Source organism: Ursus maritimus, unplaced genomic scaffold, assembly GCF_017311325.1.
Source record: "Ursus maritimus isolate PB19 unplaced genomic scaffold, ASM1731132v1 scaffold_2, whole genome shotgun sequence".
Lineage (NCBI taxonomy): Eukaryota > Metazoa > Chordata > Mammalia > Carnivora > Ursidae > Ursus > Ursus maritimus.
In genome coordinates this window covers 40,679,792-40,707,497 of record NW_024424452.1, presented here as the reverse complement: position 1 = coordinate 40,707,497, position 27,706 = coordinate 40,679,792, and the positions used below count along the sequence as shown (strand labels likewise).

At 38.2% G+C, this 27,706-nt stretch overlaps 1 protein-coding gene across 1 annotated transcript in view; it reads left to right on the top strand.

Moving 5' to 3' along the window:
- Positions 1–27,706, top strand: part of ASH1L (ASH1 like histone lysine methyltransferase) — a 162,897-nt gene that overhangs the window by 70,513 nt on the left and 64,678 nt on the right. The window contains 2 exon segments of the mRNA XM_008696570.2: positions 1,583–2,321; positions 11,631–11,810. Of these exon segments, the coding sequence (XP_008694792.2) occupies positions 1,583–2,321; positions 11,631–11,810 (919 nt within the window).

The window sequence follows — 27,706 nt, the reverse complement described above, 5'->3', positions numbered from 1 at the left end:
CAGACTAACATAAAACCACATTTTATGGTTTGTGGGAAGAGTAGAGGAGAAATAATAGATGATGTGGCCTGAGCTTGGCTGACAAAATTCCTGTCATGTGATTGGTGCTCTGTATAACGTTGAAGAGTCGGCTTTACGGTATCATTCACTGAGGTTGGTAGTCTGGGGGAGCAGGGTTGAAGGAGGAGATAATGACTTAAGTTGTGAATGCGAATTTGAGAAATCTGTGAAACATGCAAAAGTAGAGAAGTAGAAAAAAGCTTTGTTCAGAAAATATAGATTTGGGCATCATTAGAATATAGGTGGTAGTTGAATGAATTGCCAAAGAGCGTGGAGAGTTCAACAAGGAAAGCACTTGTATCAGAGAGAGAGAGAAATGCTCGCAGGCCCAAGCCAGGTATAGGAAGGAGGCAGTTCTCATTGTGGTCATCTTCAGATAAAATTGAAGATGAGTACACGTGTTCTGATCATTGAGACTCTGATAATAAACATGTTGCCAGTGGGGAAGTAAGTATGAAAGGTAAAGACACAGTACTGGGGATTAGGGACCTCTACAGTTAAATCTGATACAGCTGCAATTAATTGGAAAATAACCAAAGTGTATTATCAGAGAAACAGTGGAGGCCAGATTTTAAGAAGTAGTGATATTTAATAGCACTGAGAATTTGAAATTTGAAAAATCCTGAATTTAAGCAAGACTACTGGATATTATCTGAAGGGAATTATTGGTAATTCAAGAAAAATTCCAGTGTGGTCTGATGAGATTGAATCTACAGTGGGGCTTATAAAGGAGTACCTAGAATACTATCACATTTTAAACTCACATAGGTAGGAAATCCATCAATCAGCTTTGGAAAAGTACGACCTGTGTTCATTAGTAGTAAATAATTAGGCATCTTGGGAAATGGCCCTGTTACAATCTGATGTTTACAAATATTGTAGAACTAACATGGCTTGCCAGAGGAAGGTGAGCATTTCCCACATTATGTGTCGTCATAAAAAAGTGCAGAGTGGTATTTGAAGAAACAAAGATCTCCAAGTCACTGGGCCACTAAGATAACAAGGTTCATCAAAGACTACTTATTTTCCAGTCTTACCATCAACATGTATTCTTTCTAAACTAGTTTATTCATATGTTTAGTATTCTAGTTTTAAAACTTTTTTCCCAAGAAGTTTCACTTAACATCCTTTGTACTTGCAGCATTGTCAGAAAAAGGACTGATCTAGAAATATCACCAGCATTTAACTGGCAAGTCTCTAAACTTAAATGGACTGTCAGATTTGAAGAAATAAACGATTTCTTTCTGCTCCTCATCTCAGAGAGTGAGAATTGTTGTTGCTTTTTAACTCACATATTGTTATGGAAACAGGCCAATTTTGAATTTATTATGATTACTGTAATATGCCTTATCCAGGAAAATAAACCATCAACTTGCTTGGAAGAGACAAATGCATATGGTGTTAGGATGTTTAATCCTGTTTAGAAAAATGGAGCAGTATTCCTTTTCTTCTGTCTAAAAAGTTACTTAAATGACCAGCTGTGTTCAGTTTGTATCTATGTGTGATTTGTCATCTTATTTAGTAAACGGAGTTCCCTCTCGAAGTCCAAGATTGCTTGCTTCTGGGGATGACTCTGTGGATAGTCTGCTGCAGCGGATGGTCCAACATGAGGACCATGAGCCCCTGGAGAAGAATATAGATGCTGTGATTGCATCTGCCTCAGGGCCACCTTCCTCCAGTCCAGGCCACAGCCACAGCAAGGAGCGAGCCCTGGGAAAACCAGACAGCCTCCTGGTGCCCACAGCCCCCACTGACTCTTGCAGTAGCAGCATCTCACTCCTGTCTGAGAAGTTGCCGAGCAGCTGCTCGCCCCACCATATCAAGAGAAGTGTCGTGGAAGCCATGCAGCGCCAAGCTCGGAAAATGTGCAATTATGACAAAATCTTGGCCACTAAGAAAAACCTGGACCATGTCAATAAAATATTAAAAGCCAAAAAACTCCAGAGACAGGCCAGGACAGGGAATAACTTTGTGAAACGCAGACCGGGGCGACCTCGGAAATGCCCCCTCCAGGCTGTGGTGTCAATGCAAGCATTCCAGGCTGCCCGGTTTGTCAGCCCCGACTCGAATGAAGGCGAAGAAAGAGCAGCGCTGCCCCTCCGTCCCGACACAGTTACGGATGTCATTGAGGCTGTTGTGCAGAGCGTAAACCTGAGTCCAGAACATAAGAAGGGGCTGAAGAGGAAAAGTTGGCTGTTGGAAGAACAGACCAAGAAAAAGCAGAAGCCATTCCCAGAGGAAGAGCAAGAACATACTAAGAGGTAATTATCCTTGTTTGACGTTTTATTTGAGGAGAGAAAAATAGATTTTTATAAACATGACATACGTATGCAGCTGAATTCTTCAGGTAACCTCCTAACCATTCATTTGGTAAAACCTGTATTATTCTGTTTTGTTTAAAAGTGTTCTTATTTATGGCTGCCCAAAATTACAAATAATTAAGAAAGCACATGGGATGTAACAGTCCAGTCTGAATCCCTGACTTTGCAGAAGAGGAAATCAAGGCCCAGAGAGGTTATATATTTTACCCAGCACATAGCTATGTGCCTGCGATTATTTTTAGGCTCACACTTTCTTCTCTGTGCTGCAAACTTTTCATCCTATCATCACATACATTTTTCTGCATGTTAGATTTACTTTCTTCATCGTTTCTTTGTTATATTCTTACTTTTTTCTAAAAGGTGTAGAGCACAGAGCCAAAAATCACTCCCCAAAAAAGAGTTTTTAACCCTTTTGTTATATATCCAACCAGATTCTTTCCCTGAAGATTTGTTTGGTAGTTTTCAATGAGTTAATACAATATGCACCATTTGCAAATGAGTTTTCCTTTACTAAATACAGCGTGCTAAGTCATAGATAACATGGCAGCCCCTGTTCACAATTGGAGGAATACAAATTAAAACTGCTAGACACATTTTAAGCCTCTTTTTTTTTTTTTTTTTAAGATTTTATTTCTATTTATTTGACAGAGAGAGAGACAGCCAGAGAGAGAGGGAGCACAAGCAGGGAGAGTAGGAGAGGAAGAAGCAGGCTCCCAGCGGAGGAGCCTGATGTGGGGCTCGATCCCATAACGCCAGGATCATGCCCTGAGCCGAAGGCAGACACTTAACAACTGAGCCACCCAGGCGCCGCACATTTTAAGCCTCTTAACATTTATTTTCAAACTGCTTTCTTAAAAGCCACATCTGTTTATACTTTTACTAACATTATACAGTAATATTCATATACTATTTACCCCCACTCTATCTACCCTGAAAATTATCTTTTCTAAAATCTTAATCAGGAGCAGGGCAAAAATGTCTTCATCGGTTTGATATAGGTGAAATATACTTCCTAAATGTTGCTTCCTTCTTATCTTAATTTGCACTTATTTGCATATTGGGACATTAGTAATTGTTTATGTACCTTACCTATTTTTTAAGTACTCATTATATATAGTCAGAATGAGATCCCTTAATGTTTATTGTATGACATTTGATTTTCTTTATATTTTCTTGCCAAACAGCACTAGAACAGTTAGAGTTTATCAGTCTTTTTCTCTACCGTCTGCCTTGGTGAATCCTATATAGAGAGGTTTTTCATATCTCTCTAATGCATCCATCTAGGAAAAGTACTTTTTTTTCTAGAGAATATATGGGATTGACATTTTTTTCATGAGTAGTACGCGCTTGTACTACTTTGAGTAAAACTAAAAGCTTACCGATTGAAAAGTTAAGTCTCTTTTCACGTGGTCTCATTTCCTCTCAAATCCTGTTCTCCTCAAGGGTATGTCTGTGAACAGTATACCACGTAGGGGCGCCCAGCTGGCCCATTCGGGGGAGCATGTGACTTTTGACCTCAGGATCGTGAGTTTGAGCCCCACTCTGGGTTTAGAGATTACTTACAAATAAAATCTTTAAAAAAACCCAAAAGTCAGTATACTATGTATACTTTGATATCTTTTCTTACACCCGTACAGATGTGTGCATCTGCAAAGCTGGTGTCTTATGAAAGTGGTAACACACTATAGTCTTTAACTCTTTCTCTTCATGTGTCTCAGAGGTCTTATCATTAGGACATGTAGAATTATCTTATTCCATGCTAAGAATATAGCATAATTTATTTAACTGTTCTCCTTCAGTGGATTCCATATTACCTCTATTTTTTTTTAAAGATTTTTACTTATTTATTTGAGAGAGAGAGAGAGAGAGAGAGAACGAGTGAGGAGGAGGGGCAGAGGAAGAGGGAGAAGCAGACTCCCTGCCGAGCAGCCACCCAGGCGCCCTCCATATTACCTTTAGCGTGTAGGTGTTTAAATCAGTTGAAATTTGCTTTAGTACGAGGTATGAATTAGTGCTATGTTTATGACCACTCATTTGTCAAGGTTACAGTTTTGTAAACATGGCTGTTTTTATGTTGTATGTAGTTTTTTTACTCTTTGTATTCTCACTGAATTGTAGTAACTATTTATTTATTTTTTTGGAAAGGCAGGAAAATAGATTTCATTTTATTTACTTATTTTTTATTTTTTTTAAATATTTTATTTATTTATTTATTTATTTGACAGAGACAGCAAGAGAGGGAACGTAAGCAAGGGGAGTGGGAGAGGGAGAAGCAGGCTTCCCGCCAAGCAGGGAGCCCAATGCGGGGCTCTATCCCAGGACCCTGGGATCATGACCTGAGCTGAAGGCAGACGCTTAATGGCTGAGCCACCCAGCCACCCCTAGAGATTTCATTTTAAAAAGAGATTTAAACTTTTAAAAAATGTTAAAATGATAGTAGTCTTACCACTACTTATTAATTTATTTTTCCCTACTTATTTGAAATGATACCTTTATTAAATACTAAATTCTTACATGTCTTTGAGTCTTAGGGTCTATTTTTATTATTTCTTCCCATCAGACTATTTTAGTATCAGTATTTTTCCATTTTAATCACTGAGGCTTTAAAATACTGAAAAGAGGGGCCCCTGGGTGGCTTAGTCGGTTAAGCGTCTGCCTTTGGCTCAGGTCCATGGGCTCAGGTCCATGGTCTCAGGGTCCTGGGATCGAGCCCCGTGTTGGGCCCCCTGCTTCTCCCTCTGCCCCTCCTCCTCGCTCGTTCACTCTCTCTCTCAAATAAATAAATAAATAAATAATCTTTTAAAAAAGTACTGCAAAGAGAATGATTTCTGCCTTCACCATAGTAAGAAAGTGACAGTTCATGACATTTTGACTGTTCACTTTAGGGGAAGGGTCACCTTAAAAATGTGCTTCAGAGAAAAGCCTTTATTCCAGAAAAGTCTTTCTGTTCCAGAAAATCCTAGTATCATAGTCACCAACATTAAACACTTAATTTTCCAGGAATTACATTTTAGAATTTGAAGAAATTATGAAGAGACAGATACAATTTCTACCCTCAGGAGTAGAGGGGAATGTATCAAGAAAGGACATGACACAGGGAGTTCCCAGAGCAACAGTTTTTCACCTTTTTCTAACTAGAACCTACTGTAGTACTTGTTACATAGCAGGGGTTTGTTCATCTACTTATTCAACAAGTATTTATTGCAAAATTATTTATCCTATGTGCTAAGGATAGGTAACAATGGTAAAAGCAAATATAGATATATTCCCTATCCTCATGGATCACATAGTCTGAGTTCCAGTATGAACAGTTATTTAGTGTTACAAGAATTACACTAGGTTCCCTGTGGAAGTAATTACTAAATTAAAATCTGAAGAGTAGACTTAATCTGTTATTTAAAGGAGCAGGGCTAGAACAAATATTATGGGCTTAGTATGAAAAGGCTTGGCAGGTTTAAGGAAGTGAAAGAAAGCTTTTGTGGCCAAAACACAGAGCCAATTAGTATGGTCTAGAGCCTGGAGAATCAGTCTAAAGGAAAGATTGTGGGGACCAGATCACGCAGAGGGCCTTGTTTGCCGTGTTGAAGAGTTTGGACACTATTTGTTGATTAACAAACCAGACTGTAAAAGAGTAATGTAATAATTATGAGGTGGGCTCTAGACTCAGAAGAACCTGGGTTCAAATCCTGGTTCTAAAAGGAAAAAAGATAAATTTAAATAACTAGGTAAAAAATAAAATCATAATAAAAATACTTAGGACTGAATAAACACTATGCTACATATTAAAACTTGTGGGATGTATCTAACGAGTTGCCTAGAGAGAGATTCATAGCCTTTTAAGGCTTATATTATTTTTTTAATGCTGAAAATTCATGAACCAAGAGGCCAAATAAGAAATGAGAAAAGCAAGGGAACATGCCCCAAAATGGCGAATGAAGGAGATGGAAACATATACATTAAATTAACAAAACAAAGCTAAGGTACAATAGAAAGAATCACCGAAGACCAAAGTTAGTTCCTTGAAGACTAATAAAACATACACACTGCTGGTAAAGTTGATCAATGAAGAACATTATGAGTTAAGAAGGAGATAAGCTATATATATGAGAGATTTAAAAAATGACTACTATAAGCAGTTATTTATAAAATAAAATAAAATCTTGTGGCAAAGAAAGCAGCAGGACCAGACGGTTTACAAGAAAATTCAACTGCATTTGAAATAAAAGCATCATTCTAGTCTTACTAGAGCTCTTTAGGGGCGCCTGTCCAGCTCATTCGGTGAAGCTTGTGACTCTTGATCTCAGGGTTATGAGTTCCAGCCCCACGCTGGGTGTAGAGATACTTACATAAATAAACTTAAAAAAAAAAAAACTCTTTAGAGATGATCAGGGGAAATAGGGAGAGGGTGGCACCTGGGTGGCTCAGTCATTAAGCATCTGCCTTCAGCGCAGGTCATGATCCCAGGGTCCTGGGATCAAGCCCCGCGTCGGGCTCCCTGCTCAGCGGGAAGCTTGCTTCTCCCTCTCCCACTCCCCCTGCTTGTGTTCCCTCTCTCACTGGCTGTCTCTCTGTCAAATAAATAAATAAAATCTTTAAAAAAAAGGCGGGGGGAATACACATACAGTAAATAAAAAGACATAAAAAAATCGTTTAAAAATTTTTTTCCCGGGGCGCCTGGGTGGCACAGCGGTTAAGCGTCTGCCTTCGGCTCAGGGCGTGATCCCGGCGTTATGGGATCGAGCCCCACATCAGGCTCCTCCGCTATGAGCCTGCTTCTTCCTCTCTCACTCCCCGTGCTTGTGTTCCCTCTCTCGCTGGCTGTCCCTATCTCTGTCAAATAAATAAATAAAATCTTTAAAAAAAAAAAAAAATTTTTTTTTCCCAAATTAAACAACCAATGTAGACATAGAAGGGGTAAATATATAGAAAATTGCTAGCTAGCATCCCATGTGCCTTCCCAATCACGAACTGCTTCCTTACCATTAACCATAATCAGTCTCCTGACTTCTAAGGTAACCCCATCTTTAACTTTTTAGTACCATTTAAGTATGTAACCCTGACAATATTGTTTAGTTTATCCTTACCAAACTTCATTTGGATGGAATTATGCATGACGTATGCTTTTGTGTCTCACCTTTTTTGCTCACCATATATATACACATATTAAACCATCTATGTTACGTGTTGCTGTATTTACCTTCTTTTCATTATTGTGTACTAATCCATTGTATGTATACAATACAGTTTTTCCATTTTACTGTTGGGTTATTTCCACTTTGAGGCTGTTACCCAAAAATGTTGCTCTTAATATTTCTTTAATGTCCCCTGATGGATATGGGTGCTAATTTCTTTAGGGTATATTCCAAGGAATAAAATTAATGATTAAAGTGAAAGTTTTGTCCCAAGACTTAATTTCAGGCTATGGTATATTAAGCTAGTGTGGAACTGAGTAGGTAAGAGAAACAAATCCACGTGTGTATGCAAGCTTGCTATATGACAGAGGTAACACTGCATGTCAATAGGGAGAGAAACAGTATTTAATAAACTGTGCCCTAAAAGTTGATGTCACATGGTAATGGAAATGAAACTGGATTCTGTCTTATCCTATATACAAAAAGTAATTCCTGGTTGACTAAATCCATAAGTGTTCAAAGCAAAACTTTAAACTTTCAAAGGCTAATAGATGGAAGGAAAAAAATTTCACAACCTTGTTGTCAGGAAGGATTTCATAAACAAGGTACCAAAAGCAGTAACCATATAGGTAAAGACTGAGATACTGGATTATAAGAAAACTGAGAACTCATCAAACATCATCATGACAAATGTATGAAGATCTACAAACTGGGAAATTTATAACACATGTAATGTGTATAGTTTTGGTATCCAGAATATATAACAAAAACAACAAAAAAAGTATTACAAATAAATCCTATATAATCTAGCAATTCCCCTCTGGAAAAACTCTTGCCCAACAATCATCAGAAAACACTTTTTGGAAAGGTAGGAGCGAGATTGATTATAACATATAGAAAATGGAAATTTCCAAGATTACTGTGAAAAGGAATAAATACATTGTAGTTTTTCACGCAATGATATGTAATATGGTAATAGAAATAATGAATTACAGCTGATATGTAATAACAATGAATGAGTCTTAGAAACACAGTATTAAGTAAAAAAAGCAAGTACCTAAAAATGATTTACTAGCTGGTACTATTTTTATAAAGCAAAAAAGTAAAAGAAAAACCATGGAAATTGAACAAAAGTATTATATTGATGTAGATAAATATATCATAAAACCATATTTTATCTTATTTTATTTTTTTTTTTAGAGAGACAGCATGCACATGAGTGGAGGGAGGTGGGTGGTGGAGGTGCAGAGGGAGAGAATTGTAAGCAGCTTCCATGCCCACTGTAGAGCCCCATGAGGGACTTGATCTCATGATCTTAAGATCATGACCTGAGCAGAAATCAAGAGTCCAGCACTTAACTGACTGAGCCACCCAGGCTCCCCCATAAAACCATACATTATTTTTTACTTAGAGAGAGTACGTGCATGGGGGGAGGGGCACAGGGAGACGGAGATTGAGAATCTCAAGTAGACTCCCTGCTGACTGCAAAACTCAATGCCAGGCTCAATCTCATGACCTGAGCTGAAACCAAAAGTTGGGTGCTCAACTTACTAAGCCACCCAGGCACCCATTGAAATATTCAGTTTTAAAGCCATTAGGCATAGGTATCCAAATGGGTAATGGAAACCATGGTGACCCTGAGTTTGCTGCTTCTCCCTCACCCCTCCTCCCACTCATTGTCTCAATCTCTCTCTCTCTCTCTCAAATAAATAAAATCTTAAAAAAAAAAAAAAAGAAAGAAAACTACAAAACATTTTTCAGTGAAATGAAAGAAGTCATGAATAAATGGAAAGACTGGAAGACCTACTGTTAAGATACCAGAACTACCCAAAATGATCTACAGATTTAGTGCAAAATTCCAGTGATGTTTTTTATGAAAATAGAAAAACCCATCCTAAAATTCATCAGGAGTCTCAAGGAATCCCAAACAGCCAAAACAATCTTGAAAAAGAATGAAATTAGAGAACTGACTCTTCTGGATTTTTTTCTTTTTCTCACCTTTTTTTTTTTCCCCAAGATTTTATTTATTCATTTGACAGAGAGCGAGACAACCAACGAGAGAGGGAACACAAGCAGGGGGAGTGGGAGAGGGAGAAGCAGGCTTCCAGCGGAGGTGCCCGATGTGGGGCTCAATCCCAGAACACCAGGGTCACGCCCTGAGCCAAAAGGCAGGCACTTAACAACTGAGCCACCCAGGCACCCCTTTTTCTCACCTTTTTGCACTGGCTAGAACTTTTTTCTTTGATGCTGAATATATCATGAGAGCAGACAATTTCCTTGTCCTTAATATTGGGGAAACATTTTATTCTTTTTGCCTCATACTCAGTAGTGAAAGACTATCTAGGATATTCCCTGCCATGTCATTGCTTTGGTTGCAAGGTCCCTAGTCAATCTGTTTGCTTATGTTTATTTTATATATAATTTCTAGGGTTTCTAGTTTTACCTAGTGGAAGGATAAGTGGCAGTATCTATTCCATCATTGCCTGGAACTGGAATCGACTAAATTTTTTTTTTTTTTAAGATTTTATTTATTTGAAAGTACAAGCAGGGAGAGGGGCAGAGGAAGTGGGAGAAGCAGACTCCCTGCTGAGCAGGGAGCCCGATGTGGGACTGCAGGATCACTACCTGAGCCAAAGGCAGGCGCTTTACCAACTGAGCCACCCAGGTGCCCCAGGAATCAACTTAATTTTTTTTATTTTTTTTTATTTTTTGTTTAAGGTGTATATGTCATTAATTTTTTTAATTAACAGAGTTTGCTTTTTATTTTTTATTTATTTTTTTAAAGGAGGAATCAACTTAATTTTTAAAGATGTTTTTGATTGACTTAGAATTCTATTTTAACAGGCCTTTTCCTCCTTCCCCTCCCTCTCCCCTCCTCCTCCTTTAGCACTTACAGATGTTATATCATTGCCTTCCTTCTGGCTCACACTATTTCAGACAGGAAATCTGCACTCTTATTTTTGTACTCCTGTATAGACTGTGTATTTTGTCCCCTCGCTTTTTAAATTTTCTTGAGTAGTTTTTAGCAATTTACTATGATATGCCTTGTTTTATTCGAGTTTATATTGTTTTTGGTTTGTTTAGCTTCTTGGAACTTTTTATCAAATTTGGAAAATATCTGGCCATTAATCTTCAGGGTTTTTTTCACTGTGAATTTCTTTACATTGTAAATGTTGCATAATCATGTGTCTGGTTTTTGTTCTTTTCCATATATTCAGGGTTTTTGGTAGGCAGTTACGTTACTTGTGGTTTGGCTTAGATTCTTTTGAAGACTGTTTTTAATCTTTATTAGTACTGGTCTTTATTCTAGGGATAGTTGAGCTGTATGGAAATGGGTGATATTACCCTCTGGGATATCTGTGGAGTGCCCTAGTATTAGGCAATGTCCTTCCACTCTGCCTCGTGGAGTCTGAGTCCCTGCCTTCGTGTGTGAGCTCCGGGAGTCATTGCTCAGGTTACATACAGTACGCTGGTAGTTCTTTGTCCAGCCTTATAGAATTTCACCCTGCATTCACACAACCTGGTATTTAGTGTACTGTGGGAGGCCCATACAGATTTCTAGAATTACTTTCCTCTGTGGCTTTCTCTACTCCAGTACTCTGCCCCAACAACCCCAGTGCCCTCAGCCTCCCTGTGCTCTAACCTCTCTGTCTTTTCAGTTCATCACGTTGTCTGTTCTCTGCTGTGGCTCTCCTCCCTCCACCATCATCCTTCCTATAAAGGCAAACTGGTTGTAGGACTATTCTTATTTATTTTTTTTTTACTCATCTTTTTATTTTTTCTTAAGTAGTCTCCACACCAAGCGTGGAGCTCAGTGCAGTGCCCAAACCTACAACCCTGAGATTAAGACTTGAGCCGAGATCTCGGTTTTTTCCTTTTCAATTTTCTCAGGGATCACAGTGCTGTACTATTGTCCAGTGTCTGCTAAGTGTTTTGTAAACCTTCTCCAGGTTTATAGTAGTTTACTACAGTTGTAATAGTTTCTGTCAGGAGGACAAGTCTGGTATCTGTTACTCCATCATGGTCGGATGAGGAAGTCCCATACCTTGTGTTTTACTTGCTGTTGTGTTCTTTAAATAGCCAATAATAAATATTTCCTTTAAACTTCTCTTTCTAGCTTTACTGAAGCAGCAGTTGAGATTCCCAGTCCTCCTGAAACCCCAGCCAAGCTTCCCGAACCTGAAAATACCTTGCAGCCTGTGCTTTCTCTCATCCCAAGGGAAAAGAAGGCCCCACGTCCCCCAAAGAAGAAGTATCAGAAAGCAGGGCTGTATTCTGACGTTTACAAAACTACAGAGTAAGTAGTATTAACTATCAGCTGACATGCTTTAAAGACCTGCTATTCTTCCATGTTCGAAAAAACACTTTTGACGATCCAAAAACATGATACAGATGTACACAAGTACGAATCTCAGCACAAAGATGTTAGTGTCCCCTTTTCTCATGGTTCTGCATGGTGTTGTTTGGGGCTCATTATTTCCTCAGATCTTTTTCTGGGGCGGTTTTTGTTTTGATTTTTTATTTAAATTCTAGTTAGTTAACATATAGTGTAATATTAGTTTCAGTATCTTCCCTCATCTGTATCTTCTCTCTGCCTTTCTAGATGATATATCTGTAGTTTGGATTCTAATGGTGCCTTTTTTCTTAATTAAAAATAAGAAAAATGGCACTATGTGTGTATCTCTAATGATCTTGATGATTTTCTACATTCATTCCTCATTGATTGAATGCTTTCTGTGTTTCCAAACACTTTGTCAGATGAGTAAAATACACAGCGTCCCTCAAAAGGTCGTGAGGGTCTGAATTTTGGCAAGAAAGAGTGAAATTGAAAGAGGAGGGGCGCCTGGGTGGCACAGCGGTTAAGCGTCTGCCTTCGGCTCAGGGCGTGATCCCGGTGTTATGGGATCGAGCCCCACATCAGGCTCCTCTGCTGTGAGCCTGCCTCTTCCTCTCCCACTCCCCCTGCTTGTGTTCCCTCTCTCGCTGGCTGTCTCTATCTCTGTCAAATAAATAAATAAAATCTTTAAAAAAAAAAAAAAAAGAAAGAAAGAAATTGAAAGAGGAAAGATTTGATTTTAGAGCTGTATCTTACTTAGCGTGGTTAAAGTGATCTCTGTGTAAACCACAGCACCTTATTTTGCATTGAACAGGTTTTCTGTTGGGACACATGGGTGGATCAGTCGGTTAGGCGTCCGCCTTAGGCTCAGTCATGACCCCAGGGTCCTGGGATCAAGTCCCGCATCAGGCTCCCTGCTCAGCGGGGCGTCTGCTTCTCCCTCTGCCTGCTGCTCCCCCTGCTTGTGCGTTCTCTCTCTCTCTCTCTGACAAATTAATAAATTCTTAAAAAAAAAAAAAAAAGATTTTCTATTGATTGCCGCTGGAGTAGATGCCACATAAGCTCTTTGTACTCTATGCCTGCTTCTGATCATTAAAATATTTTATTCATTAAGCTTATCAGTTTCAGCTCCCAATAATAGGAAATTCTCTCAAATATCCAAGACTTAAAGAAGATAGACATTCATTTTCCTTTAACGTAAAAAATGTTATGAAGTACACACTTCAAGGTTAATGTGGGAACTTCACAGTGTCTTCAGGGATATAGAGTCCTTCCTTTCTGCTCTTCCATCTCAGCATTAAGCTTTCATTTCTACGGTTACCTGTTCCGGCGGAGCTGCTGAAGTTCAGCCATAGGTCTTCATTTTTGAAAGCAAAAAAGAAGAACAGGAGTATAAAAAGCATGCACCTTCTTTGTATGGAAACAGTATGAAGCGAATGTGTCTTCCCATCCCCCACCCCCAAATTCATAATTCTAATCCCTAATCCCTGATGTGATGGTATTTGGAGGTAGGTCTTTTGGGAAGTAATTAGGTCATGAGGGGGTAGCCCTTGTGAATAGGATTAGTGGCCTTAGAAGAAACACAGAAAGATGATCTCTCTTCACTGTGTAAGGAATAGCAAGAAGATGGCATTACAAGCCAGGAAGAGTGTTCTCACTGGAACTCAACCCCCATCTTGGACTTCCCAGCCTCCAGAAGAGTGAGAAATAAAAATTTGTTGTTTAAGCCACCTAATAATATGTCACAGCACCCCAAACTGACTAAGAAAGGAAACTTACAAAACCTTATTTACAGACCCTGGCTAGAACATAATCATGGAACCATACTTCAGCCACAGGTCAGGCTGGGAAGTGATGGTTAGTATTTCAGATGATGCCTAAAAAAAAATTAGCATTCTGTCACTATAAATGAGAAAATGGAAATATATTTTGGAAAGAGCTATTTCAGTTAAAATTTTAAGCAATGTTTTTGCTGAATAGAGAAAACAAATCTATTTCTCAGTTTTCTGCTAAAAAACTTTAAGTTCAAGTTTTGCTTCTGTTTTTACTAATGTACTTTTTCTGGATTAAATCTTTTAAAAAAGGAGATTGATAATAAAGTCAGACTGTGAATTAAAAGATCAGAATCTTCAACCACATCAGGGTTTTAAAATGTCTCTCGTCAGGGGAGGCCTGCCTCGGTGGCTTAGTCGCTTAGCGTCTGACTCTTGATTTTTGGCTCAGGTCATGATCTCAGGGTTGTGAGATTGAGCCCTGCATTGGGCTCCGAGCTGGGCATGAAGTCTGCTTAAGATCCCTCTCCCTCTGCCCTTCTCCCCCCACAAAATTTTAAAATAATAATAATAAATTAATTAAATGTCTCTGGTCAGACAGAAGTCTTTCATTCTGAGAATGGACTGAAATATCACCTAATTTATGTAAGAATGAGCTGCTCACCTCTTAGAAATGAGGAAAACAATGGAATATTTTGAAAAACTGGATCAGACTGGTACATGTATGCATACTTCCAAACTGTGAAGCCAGTATACTTTGCAGGCTGGTTTGTGGTTGTAGCAATTTGGGTTTTTTTCTTTGTTTTTTAATTAATGAACAATTATTTAGAGCAGTTTTAGGTTAACAGCAAAATTGATATAAAGTGCAGAGAGTTTGCATACACCCCCTGGCCCGCACAGCCTCTCCTACTTTCAACATCAATGTTAGATTTATTATAATCAGTGAACCCACACTGTGACACATCATTATCCCCCAAAGTCCATAGTTGACATTAGAGTTCACTCTTGGTGTTGTACGTCGTATGGATTGTATGGGTTTTCATAAATGTAGAGTGACATGTATCCACCATTGTAATATCACACAGAATGGTTTCCCTGCCCCCAAAATCCTCCATGCTTTGTCAGTTTGTTTTTTGGACCACAGAATGGTACAAAGAAATTGCAAAGTTACTCTTTCGTATATAAATAATCATAGGTTTTAAAAAGTTATGAGGGGATATGATTTCACTCGTATGTGGAATTTAAGAAATGAAAGAAAACAAACAAAGGAAAAAGAGATAAACCACTGTAGAGAGTACACTGTCAGTCACCAGAGGGGGGGTGGGGGCGGCAGGGAAAACAGGTGATGGGAGAGGAAGGCGTGCACCTGTCGTGATGAGCACTCGGTGGTGCATGGAAGTGTTGAGTCACAGTACTGCACATCTGTATGTTAACTGTGCTGGAATTAAAATTAAAAAATTTAAAAAAATAAAGTGACAAGAGGGAGGAGTATGACTCAGTCAAACTTGGATCAAGATAAAACCAGTATGGGAGGTGACTTCGATGAGGAGACACCAGAACTTAAAGGGCGTTTAGGGAGCAAGACACCTTGTGGTTTTTCAGAAGAGGAATCACACCATAAAATACAGTGATTGCAGTGTCAGGGTGTTGGAAAGGGTGGGCTCTTGAAAATGTTGATGTTAAAATTGAAAGGGATTAAAGATTGGATAGATGGTATGAATTAAAAGACAGGGCAAGAGTCAGTGATGATCCCAGTGTTTTATTTTGTATTCCTAGTTGGATAATGATGTCATTAGCAAAAATACCGGAAACAAGTGTTATAGACAGTACTCCTTGGTTTAAGAAAACATCCATTATTAATGTTCCTTTATTTAGGTACCAAAGAATGTCTAGTAATACAGTCAACAGATTACTAACAGAGGTTAATCTGCTTATTAGTTTTCTGTGCCTGCTGTAGCAAGTTACTTAAATTGCTTGAAGCAACACAGATTTATTATCTTAGAGTTCCTGGGGTTAGAAGTTCAAACTGAGTCTCTCCAGGCTAAAATCAAAGTGTTGGCAAGGCTGTATTCCCTCTGGAGGCTCTGGAATAGAATCCTTTTCCTTGCCTTTCCAGCTTCAGGAGGCTACCCACATTTCTTGGATTGGGGCCCCTTCTGTCTTCAAAACCAGCAATGACAGATTGAGTCCTCCCATTTTATCACTTCAGCCTTGGTTCTCTTGTCACTGACTTTGCCTGTTTTATCTTCCTCTTGCATTTATAAGCACCCTTGTGAGTATATTGAGCTCACCCAGATAATCCAGAATAATCTCCCTATCTTTAAATCAACAGATAAGAAACCTTAATTCCTTCTGCATGTTCCAAGCTTTTGGGGATGATATTCTCGTACCTACTGTACCGCTCTAGGTTATGGGATTTAAAACAGGGAAGTGCGGTTAGCACTTCTTATTTTATATTTGTCTTTATTTCTTGAAATTATAAAAAGGTTGTATTACTTTTGGAATTTAAATTTATCTAAAAGGAATTTAAAAGAGTATGTAATGTCAGATATTTATCAAGTGAATTGGAGATTGAACTTCAGACTTGAATACTCTTGGTGAGAGTATTTGGAGTATTAGTTTCTCTGAAAGCTATTGAACTAGATACTTTGTATATAGATGGGAGTACTGAAGCAAATAATAAAAGTTTAAATGACTTGTTCAGGTCACACAGATCATTTTTAGGTAAACCAGGTTGAAAATTCAGCTTATCTGATTTTTATTTCAGTCACTAAGAAAATGAAAGTAACCCGAGTAAAGGTTTTCTTTTTTATCATTTTATCTTTGGGGCTCCTGGGTGGCTTAGTTAAGCGTCTGCCTTTGGCTCAGGTCATGATCCCAGGGTCCTGGGATCAAGCCTCACATCGAACTCCCTGCTCAGCGGGGAGTCTGCTTCTCCCTCTGCCCTTCACCCTGCTGGTGCTCCCTCTCACTCTCTGTCTCTCAAATAAAAAAATAAATTATATCTTTATTGAGCTATAATTGACATCCAACATGTTAATTTCAGGTATACAACATAATGATTTAATATTTGTATATATTGTGAAATGATCACCACAGTAAGTCTACTTAACCTCTGTCAGCATACAAAGTTATAAAATTTTTTCTTGCCATGAGAATTTTTTTCAGCATTTATTTTTAAGTAATCTCTACACCCAGTGTGGGGCTCAAACTCACAATCCCAAGATCAAGAGTCAAATGCTCTACTGACTGAGCCAGCCAGGTGCCTCGCCATGAGAACTTTTAAGATTTCTTTTCTTTTTTCTCTCCTCTCCTTTTCTTTGCTTTCCTTTTCTTTTCTATTCTATACTTTTAAAGATTTATTTATTTATTTTAGAGAGGGGGTGAGCGTGGGCAAATGGGGGAGGGGCGGAGGGAGAGAATCTCAAGCAGATTCTCCACTGAGTGCAGAGCCCAATGTGGGGCTCAATTTCACGACCCTGCTATCACGACCTGAGCTGAAATCAAGAGTTCAGTGCCCAACTGACTGAGCCATCCTGATGCCCCAAGATTTATTTTCTTAGCAACTTTCAAATATACAATATAGCATTATTAACTGTAGTTGCCATGCTGTACATTACATTACATCCCCGTGGCTTGTTAATTTATATAATGACTGGAAGCTTGTACCTTTTGACTCCCTTGACGCATTTCATCCAACCTGAGCTCCCGAAGCTGCCTGCTTCTGACAGCACCAGTATGTTCTCTGTATCTATGAGCTTGGTATTTTGTTTTTTGGGTTTGGTGGTTTTTGGTATTTGTTTTGTTTTGTTTTGTTTTGTTTTTAGATTCCACATATAAGTGAAATCATATGGTATTTCTTTCTCTGTTTGACTTACTTCACTTAGCATGATGCCCTCAAAGTCCGTCCATGTTGTTGCAAATCGCAAGATTTCATTCATTTTTATGGCAGAAAAAATTTCATTTTCTTTATCCATTCGTCCATCGACGGACGTGTAGGTTGCTTTCATATATTATAAATAGTGCTGCAGTGAACATGGGGGTGCAGGTACCTTTTCCAGGTAATATTTTCATTTTCTTTGGATAAATACCCCAGAAGTGGAAGTGCAGGATCATATGGTCGTTACATCTTTAATTTTTTGAGGAATTTCCATGCTGTTTTCCAGAGTGGCTGCAGCAGTTTGCATTCCCACCAACAGTGCATGAGGGTTCCCATTTCTCCACTCCTTCCCAGCATATGTTATTTCTTGCATTTCTCGTCTTTTTGGTAACAGCCATTCTAACGGGTGTGAGGTGCTTACTCATTGTGGTTTTGATTTGCTTTTCCCTGATGATGAGTGATGAGCATCTTAACATGTGTCTGTTAGCCTTCTGTATGTCTTTGGGAAAATGTCTGTTCAGGTCAGATCTTCTGCCCATTTCTTTAATGGGATTGTTTTTTTACTCTTGAGTTGTATGAGTTCTTTATATATTTTGGATATTAACCTATTATCAGATAGATGATTTACAAATATTTTCTCTCATTCGGTAGATTGCTTCATTTTGTTGGTCTTTTCCTTTGCTGTACAGAAGAGCTTTAGTTTGACATAGTCCCACTTGTTCATTTTTCCTTTATTTGCCTTTGCTTTTGGTGTCAAATTCAAAAAATCATTGTGAACACTGATGTCGCAAGTAAAAGTGTTAAAAACAAAAGTGCCTTTGTGTTTGAATGTATTTTAATTAATTAATTAATATTGTGCTTAAATATATATGACATGAAATTCACCATTTTCATAATTTTAAGTCCACCGTTCAGTGGCACTGAACACACCACCTTGTTGTGCAGCCGCCACCACTGTCCATCTCTCCCAGACTGTGTGCATTCTGGTCTCCGCCACTGTTGTCCAGGTGAAGTGGTACATGTAAAGTGACTGGCACGCGGGAGGTATGCGGTGTCTTCTGCGTCTCACTCTCTCCAAGAGTGTCTCCTATCCTCTTTCCTTTTCTAATCAGTTTTATTGAGATGTAGTTCACATACCATATAATTAACCTATTTTAAGTGTAGAATTAATAGTTTTTGGTATGTTAAATTTTTACCATGTAAGTATAAATACTTATATAACAAATTTTATCTGAATTTATGTATTTATATTATATTTATATTTTATTATTGAAGTTTCTTATTGTGGCAAAATAGCAGAATTTGCCATTTTTGCCATTTTTAAGTGTACAATTCAGTGTCATTAATTGCATTCACAATGTTGTGCAGTCTTTACCACCATCTATTTCCAACATTTTTCTTTTCTTTCTTTTTTTCTTTAAAGATTTTATTTGTGAGAGAAAGAGAGCACGAGTCGGGAGAGGCAAAGGGAGAGGGAGAAGCAGGGAGCCAGATGTGGGGTTCAGTCCCAGGACCCTGGGATCATAACCTGAGCTGAAGGCAGACGCTTGACCGAGTGAGCCACCCAGGCGTCCTCCAGCATTTTTCATTCCCCCAAACAGAAACTCTAACCATTAAGCAGTAGCTCCCCCACCTTAGCCTTTGATGGCTAACGTGCTTTCGGTTCTGTCAGTTTGCCTGTCGTAGCTGCCCCATGTAAGTGGAAGCATACAATACAACGTGGATTCTTTAATAGTGTCTTCATTGTTCCTGCACGTTGTAGCATGTGTCAGAACGTCCTTCCTTATATGTTTAGCTTTTTAAGGAACCACCAAACTTTTCCACAGTGGCTATACCATTGACTGTGGATTGTGCAGTTATTGACTTGAGATCTTCTGTTTGAACGTATGTGTGTTTTACCTATAAATTTCCTTCTTACTATTGCTTTTACTGTATCAGATAAGTTTTGGTTGTTTGTATTTTCATTCTCATTAATTTCAAGATATTTTCCAGGTTCCCTTTTGATTTCTTATTTGACCTATTGGTTGTTTAAGAATATGTTGTTTCAGGGGCGCCTGGGTGGCACAGCGGTTGGGCGTCTGTCTTCGGCTCACAGCGTGATCCCGGCGATCTGGGATCGAGCCCCACATCAGGCTCTTCTGCTATGAGCCTGCTTCTTCCTCTCCCACTCCCCCTGCTTGTGTTCCCTCTCTCGCTGGCTGTCTATCTCTGTCAAATAAATAAATAAAATCTTTAAAAAATAAAAAAAATAAAAAAAAAAAGAATATGTTGTTTGAGGGCGCTTGGGTGGCTCAGCCATTAAGCATCTGCCTTGGGCTCAGGTCATGATCCCGGGGTCCTGGGATCGAGCCCCGCATCAGGCTCCCTGCTTGGCGGGAAGCCTGCTTCTCCCTCTCCCACTCCCCTTGCTTGTGTTCTCTCTCTCGCTGTCTCTGTCTGTCAAATAAATAAATAAAATCTTTAAAATAAATAAGTAAATATATATATATATATATATATATATAGCTTGATTTCCACACGTATGTGGATTTTCCAGATTTCCTGATCAGAAAAAAAATATTCTGTATGGTTTCAGTCTTTAAATCTATTAAGACTTATTTTGTGGCCTAATATATAACCTGTCTTGGAGAACTTTAGTGTGCATTTGAGAAAACTATATAATCTACTGTTGTTCCGTGGAGTGTTTTCTGTATTTCTGTTGGATCTAATTGGTTTGTAATGTTCAAATCAGTATTGATCTGCGTGGTTGTTCTAACCATTACTGAAATTGGTTGAAGTCTCCAGCTATTCCTGTACAGCTGTTTCTCCCTTCAATTCTGTGAATACTTCCTTCATACATTTTGGGTCCTTTGATGTTTGGTGAGTATAATGATTATTGCTTCTAACTGAACGGACTCTTGTCAATATTTAATGTCCTCCTGTGTCTCTTGTAACAGTCTTTGACTTCAAGTCTCTTTTGTCTGATACTATAGTCATTCTGCTCTCTCTTGGTTACTATTTACTTGGAATATCTTTTTTCCATCCTTTTCCTTTCAACCTGTTTGTGTCCTGATGATAAAGTGAGTCTCTTGGGGTTTCTGGGTGGCTCAGTCGGTTGAGCATCTGACTCTTGATTTCGGCTCAGGTCATGATCTCAGGGTCTTGAGATTGAGCCCCATGTCTGGGTCCTCTCTCTCCCTCTGCCCCTCTCCCTGCTCACGCCTGCAAGTGCACTTTCTTTCTCTCTAAAATACATAAATAAAATCTTTAAAAAAATAAAGTGAGTCTCTGGTAGACAGTATATAGTTAAATCATGTTTTTTATCCATTTTGTTTCTCTCTGCCTTTTGTTTGGAGAGTTTAATTGACTTACATTTATAATAATTACCAATAAGGAAGGACTTACACCTGCCAATTTGTTATTTCCCATATGTCTAACAGCTTTCTGACCCTCATGTCCTCCATTACTGTCTTTTGTGCTTAGTTGATCTTTTTATAGTGACATGTTTTGATTCCCTTCAGTCCCTTTGGGTGTATTCTATAGCTATTTTCTCCGTGGTTACCATGGATATTACATATAACTTCCCGAAGATATAACTATGTAATTTGAATTGATAACGAAGTTAATTTCAATTATATATAAAAACTGTACTCCTATAAAACTCCATATCCCCCTTTTATGTTACTGATGTTATAAATTATTTTTTGTGTGCCCAGAAACATACATTTATAAGTACTTTTTATGCATTTGTCTTCTAAATCCAGTTTCCTATTCTCTTTTTTTCTGTAGTCTCTCTTCATGATTAAAGTATAACAGGCTCTTCTTGCCTCTTTCTTTCCTAGAAGAAAATTTAAAAATCATTTTTTTTAAATAATAAATGATACTTGTCAACAACCACATTCAGAAGTTACTTGTTTTTATAAAAGAAGCAAATAAGACGGCATTAACAGAGATGATTAAAGAACTCTCCACATGTGATATGTCCTCTAAGGTGGAGTAGAGGCATCAGGCCATCACTGTGTATATTTTCAGGAATTATAAATCATGATTTGTTAAAGTTCAGTCTTCCACTTAGGAATGGAGATGGGTTAGGAGGGAGTCTACAATCACATTGACATTCTGCTCTCTTTTATAGAAGCTTCGCTCTGTCCCATGTTCATGGCCGGGGGAAGTGTGTTTGCAGCTGGCATTAACGAGGCAGCAGCTGTGTTGCTCTAGCCCCCTCTAGTGGTACTAAAGTGACTTCATTAACAATTGTTCTTCCTGACTTGACTGTTCCTTAATGTAGGCCTGACAGGCTTAACAGATAACAAGATTTAATATACTTTAATAAATAACAAGATGTAAGATGCTTCAAAAAATTATATTCTGGGGGCACCTGGGTCACTCAGTCAGTTAAGCGTCTGCCTTTGGCTCAGGTCATGATCCTGGGGTCCTGGGATCAAGCCCCACGTTGGGCTCCCTACTTGGCAGGGAGTCTGCTTCTCCCTCCCTCTCTGTCTCTCACCCTGCTTGTGGTCTCTCACTCATGCTCTCTCTCTAAAATACATAAAATCTTTAAAAAAATTAATACCAAAAAAATTATATTCTGTACCTACTGTGGAATATTATTTACCCTTAAAAATGAAGAAAATTTGGAAACCTTCTATAAAATATATATGCACACACCCCTGTGTATTAATATTCTATTACTGTGTAACAAAATTACAACAATCTTAACAGTTTAAAACATCACCCACTTAGTATCTCACAGGTAATTTCCCCAGAATTTCAGGAGTCTGGGCACTTCAGCTCTGTATCTCACAAGGCTCAAATGAAGGTATCAGCTCTGTGATCTCATCCAAGGCTCAACATTCTCTTCCAAACTCATATTAATTTTCTTGTAGTTGCAGAGCTCAGTGGTGGCTTTCTTCTTTAAGGGTAGCAGCAAAGAGAAAAAGAGTCTGCTGCTTCTGGTCCTTGAGCTCAGGGAAAAACTAAGCCTTTGTTGAGATAGAATTCATATACCATACAGTTAATCCATTTAAAATAAACATTTCAGTAACTTTTGGTATATTCACAGAGTTGTACATTCATCACCACAGTCAATTTTAGAACGTTTTCATTATCCCAAAGAGAAACTCCACATACTTTAGTGGTCTCCCCTAATTTCCTCATCTACTTCAGTCTATTTTCTGTCTCTGTAAATGTGACTTTTCTGGACATTTCATATATGGAATCATATCATATGCGGGCCTTTGTGACTGATTTATTTCACTTAGCTTATTGTTTCCAAGATCATACATGCTGTAATATGTATCGTTTCCTTTTTTCTTCCCAACTAGTGTTCCATTGTTAGATATACCACATACCCCCATTTCATTTACCCGTTTGTCAGTTGGTGGACATTTGGGTTGTGTGTACTTTTTTTTTTTTTTAAGATTTTATTTATTTGACAGAGTGCGTGCACAAGCCGGGGGAGCAGCAGGCAGAGGGAGAGGGAGAAGCAGGCTCCCCACTGAGCAGGGAGCCCAATGTGGGGCTCAGTCCCAGGACCCTGAGATCGTGACCTCAGCCGAAGGCAGACGCTTAACCAACTGAGCAACCTAGCGCCCCATGAGTTATTTGTACTTTTTGCTATCATGATTAATGCTGTTATGAACATTTTATACATCTAAAATATAGTTTTTATAGTTTCATAATAACTGAGTATATAGATATATCATAGTTTATCCAACCAGCCTGCCAGGAAAGGGGCATTTCAGTTGTTCCTAATGGTTCCTACTGCAGATAATGCCCAGGGGCACGTGGGTGGTTCAGTCGGTTAAGTGTCTGCCTTCAGCTAAAGTCATGATCCCGAGGTCTTGGGATCAAGTCCCACATCGGGCTCCCTGCTCAGTGGGGAGTCTGCTTCTCCCTCTGCTGCTGCTTTCCCACCCCCCCAACCCAACCCCCTACCCCCACTTGTGCTCTCTCTTGCTATTTCTCTCTCTCTCTCAAATAAAATCTTTTTAAAAAGAGAGAGAGAAATAATACCCAGTGAATAACCTTGTCCCTATATTGTTTGATATTTTGGAGATGTATCCTCAGGGTAAGTTTGGAGAAGTAGAATTACTGAATTCAATGGTAAGTGTATATATAATTTTGTAAATGTTGCCTAATTATTCTTCTGTTGCAGTTGTATCCTTTTGTAGTCTTTCTAGAAATATCTGAGAGTGGCTGTTTTTCCACAGCCCTAATTATGTTGTCAAACTTGTAAATTTTTACCAATGTGATAGGCGTGAAATGTTATCCCCAGGGAGTTCTAATTTGCATTTTTCTCGTAAGTGAAATTGTTGAAGATCTTTTCATATATGTGCAGGTCATTTAATTATCTTTTTCTGTGAATTGTCTGTGCTTTTTTTCCCCATTTTTCTCTCAGCTTACTAGTCTTTTCTTTTTCCCCTGAGATTTTTAAAAGGCCCTTATACATTAAGGAAATTTGCCTTTTGTGATATAAATTGCAAATATGTTTTGTCACTTTGTCATTTGTCTTTTGTGCTTATTGGCCACATGTCTGTGGTTATCCCAGTAGTACATTGTGTTGAACACTGTAGCTTTGTGGTAAATTTTAAACCAGGAAATATGATGCCTCTAACTTTGGCTGTTCTGGTTTCTCCCAAGTTTGGCTAATTCTGGATCCCTTGATATTTTCAGATGAATTTCAGGATTGGTTTATTGATTTCTGCAAAAAAAAAAGTCAGCTGGGCTCTTGAAAATATCTGTATATCAATTTGGGGGGCTTTACAATCCTAAAGATATTAAGTATTCTTAACATGGGAAATTTTTCTAGTTACTTAATCATTTGAAATCTCTTTTAACAATGTTTTTAGTTTTCAGTGTACAAGTTCTGCACTTCTTCTGTTAAGCATATTCCTAAGCATTTTATTCTTTTGAAGCTTGTAAATGGAATTTTTAAAAAGATTTTATTTATTTATTTGAGAGAGAGAGAGAGAGCACGAGCCAGGGGGAGGGGCAGAGGAGAGGGACAAGCAGACTCGCCACTGAGCAGGGAGCCCGATGCAGAGCTCAACCCCAGGACCCCGAGATCACGACCCAAGCCAAAGGCAGCGCTTATCCAACTGAGCCACCCCCAGGAGCCCCATAAATGGAATTTTTTCTTTCATTTTTGGATATTTATTGCTAGTGTATAGAAGTACAGTTGATTTTTGCATATTGATCTTGTATCCTACAATCCTGCAACCTTACTTAACTCAGTTATTAATCCTAATAGTATTTTAATGGATTCTGTCATTCGTCTGTGGCCTTTGCTTATAATGATTGTTTTTATCATGCAGAGTTTATAGTGCTTTGGGTTTTGATTTTCTGTTTTTATCATGTTTTGGGATTTTTTTTAAGTTTTTATTGATTTATTTAAGTAAACTCTACACCCAACCGGGGGCTCAAACTCATGACCCAAAGATCAAGGGTCACATGCTCTTCTCTGACTGAGCCAGCCAGGCACCCTATGTTTCTGGATTTTTGAACCATAATTAAATAAGCTTTCCCACACCCTGGTTTTAAAGGAATTAAGAAATTTAGCCTTGTTTTCTTCTAGTAATTTTTTTCTTCTCAGGTAGGCTCTATACCCAATGTGGGGCTCAAACTTCTGACCCAGACATTGAGGGTCACATGCTCTACGGACTCAGCCTGCCAGGCGTCCCTCTTCTATTAATTGTTTGATAATGATTTTCACATCTAGTTCCCTGGTCTCTTTGCAGTTTATTCTAGTCTATAGTATTAGACTAGGCTATATAATCATTGGCTAAACTGAAGAAGAAAGTTAATATTTATTGAGTGTCCACTATGGGTTAGTTACTGTGCTAAGCACTTTACACATATTATCTTATTTAATCCATTCAGCTGTGCTTAATTAAAGTACTTAAATACCATTTGATTGTAAAATATGGTTGACTTGTCTGGAACATTTGATAAATTCTTACTTGAATGCTTCCTCTAGATAAACGTATATTTTTGACATTACATACTTTATGAGATAAAACATTAGGACTGGTAAAGTTTACATAGTAACCTGAAAATGTGATCTTAGCTTTTTACTTTGCTTAAAAATGTGTCATGGTTCTCAGTGTTTTTAAGTTGTGAGGTAAAATTGTTTTAATAGGAGGGTTAGGGACAGATGGCTTCACAAAGAAATAATGTTTTTATATCCTCCCCTCTGAGTATCCCATCCCCAGTCCAAACACTGCCATGCTGTTGTGCATGAAAGAGGGGTTCATTCATCCCCCTGCTGTCTGTAGGTTTTGTTCAGAAATATTTTAGCCAGGTCTGATTGTAATTTACCTTTAAATGGGTAATAGGATTTTCCTTTTACTAGGATTCTCAAAGTCTCCCTATCAATAGTTGTGCTATAAAATCATGTAAATTTACATTAATCTAAACAAAATAAAATTAGTAAGATAAATCAGTTATAGAAAATAGTATTGGTTGGTAAAGGGTGTTGAGAGAAATGTTAACATCGTCAGCAAGGTTGTTTGCAGAATTAGTATTTTCAAAAGTTTAACTGCATTTGGTGTACAGAGTGGATTGTTTAGGGAGAAAGTGGCTAGAGTCACATGATTCTTAAATTCAGTAAGGGAAGTGCATTAAAGTTGTGATTATAGAAGTAGTCTCAAATCCCAACTCTTTCACTCACTAGCTAGCTGTACGAATCTGGGCATGTTACTGAACCTAGGTGCTCAGTGTCCTCCTCTAAACAGTGGCACTGATGCAGAGGACCTATTTCATAGACCTGTGGTGGATTGAATGGTTGATATATATGAAGTAAGTATTCAATAAATTTTTTAAATGTCTTACTCTGTTGTCACTAATTATGACCTCAGATGAAATTAATTCCTCTAAGACTCTTACTTCCTCCTGCATATAGTAATAGGACCTCACCGGGATTGTTACTCCTCTGCTTAGATTTAAGATACAGTTATTTCCTACATAAAAACATCCAAAAGACCCACCATGATCTAGTGTAACCTATTTTTTCTCATTTTATCTCCAGTTACACTCCTTAAAGATTTTTTATTTATTTGAGAGTGCATGTGCAAGCAAGTATGCGAGAGCAGGGGAGGGGACGAAGAGGAGGGAGAGGGAAAGAATCTAAAGCAGACTCCCCGCTGAGCATGGAGTGGGACATGGGACTCGATCCCACGACCTTGAGATCATGACCTCAGCTGAAACCAAGAGTCAGATGCTTAACCGACTGAACCACCCAGGGGCCCCTTGTTACACTCCTTAATCTATTCATTCCTCTTACCCACAACATCTGATAATTTTCCCCAATTTCTCCATCGCACTTGTCCTAGGTGTTTGCGTGGTAAAAACTACCTTCCTCCTTCCCATTTACTTTCCAAATCCCATTAATTCTTTCAAATGTTATTCAAAATCTGGAATGTTTTCTCATTAAATAAAAGTATCCTTAATTCTCCTCTAGTTGAAATTAATTTTACTTTTCTTTTTCTACTGGTAAAGCTTAGTAACACCTAATAGGTATGAGTTAAATTGCACTCTGAGAGGTAATCTGGGCATGTTTGTTTCCATAAACTTCTTTAAGCCATGAGTTTGTCTGTCTTACAAATCTTATAGAACCTAATGGTTTTTAAAATATATTTTAAAAGAAAAGGAATAGAACCAACTGCCTGAATTCCTAAAATATAATACATAGGACTTAAAATCTTAGAAAAATTTTGAATTCTAAGAGTAGCACCTGCCGTCTTACTTGGCAACAAATATGTAAGGAAATTATTTCAGTTTATGCTTTTCTTATTCACCTAAGAAGTAGACTCCAAAATGCAGTAAATGCCAAGTTTTGTCTTGAAAGTTTGTACTGTGGGTGTGTGTTAAAAAACACCATTTCTTTGGTCAGCTATTACTACAATTTGTATGCTCCCTTGACATTTACAGAGAGCTTTTATATACTTTGTCATGTAAGTCAATTATATTATACTTACGTGCATCTGTCATAGTCCTAAACTCTTAGAGATTCAAAGCACAACAATCTTTCAAATATGTTCTGTTATGGTTTCCACTAGAACAGTGTTTTTATTTAACTCCAGTACAGTTTTTCTTTACCTTTCACCATGATTCTGGTCCTATCTTTCCTGTAGTTGTTTGGTGTTAAAGAAATTTAAACACTAATCTAAATAAATTCTATTACCAGAGTAAATTAGATTATTGTAAAAAATTTAATATTTTCCCTA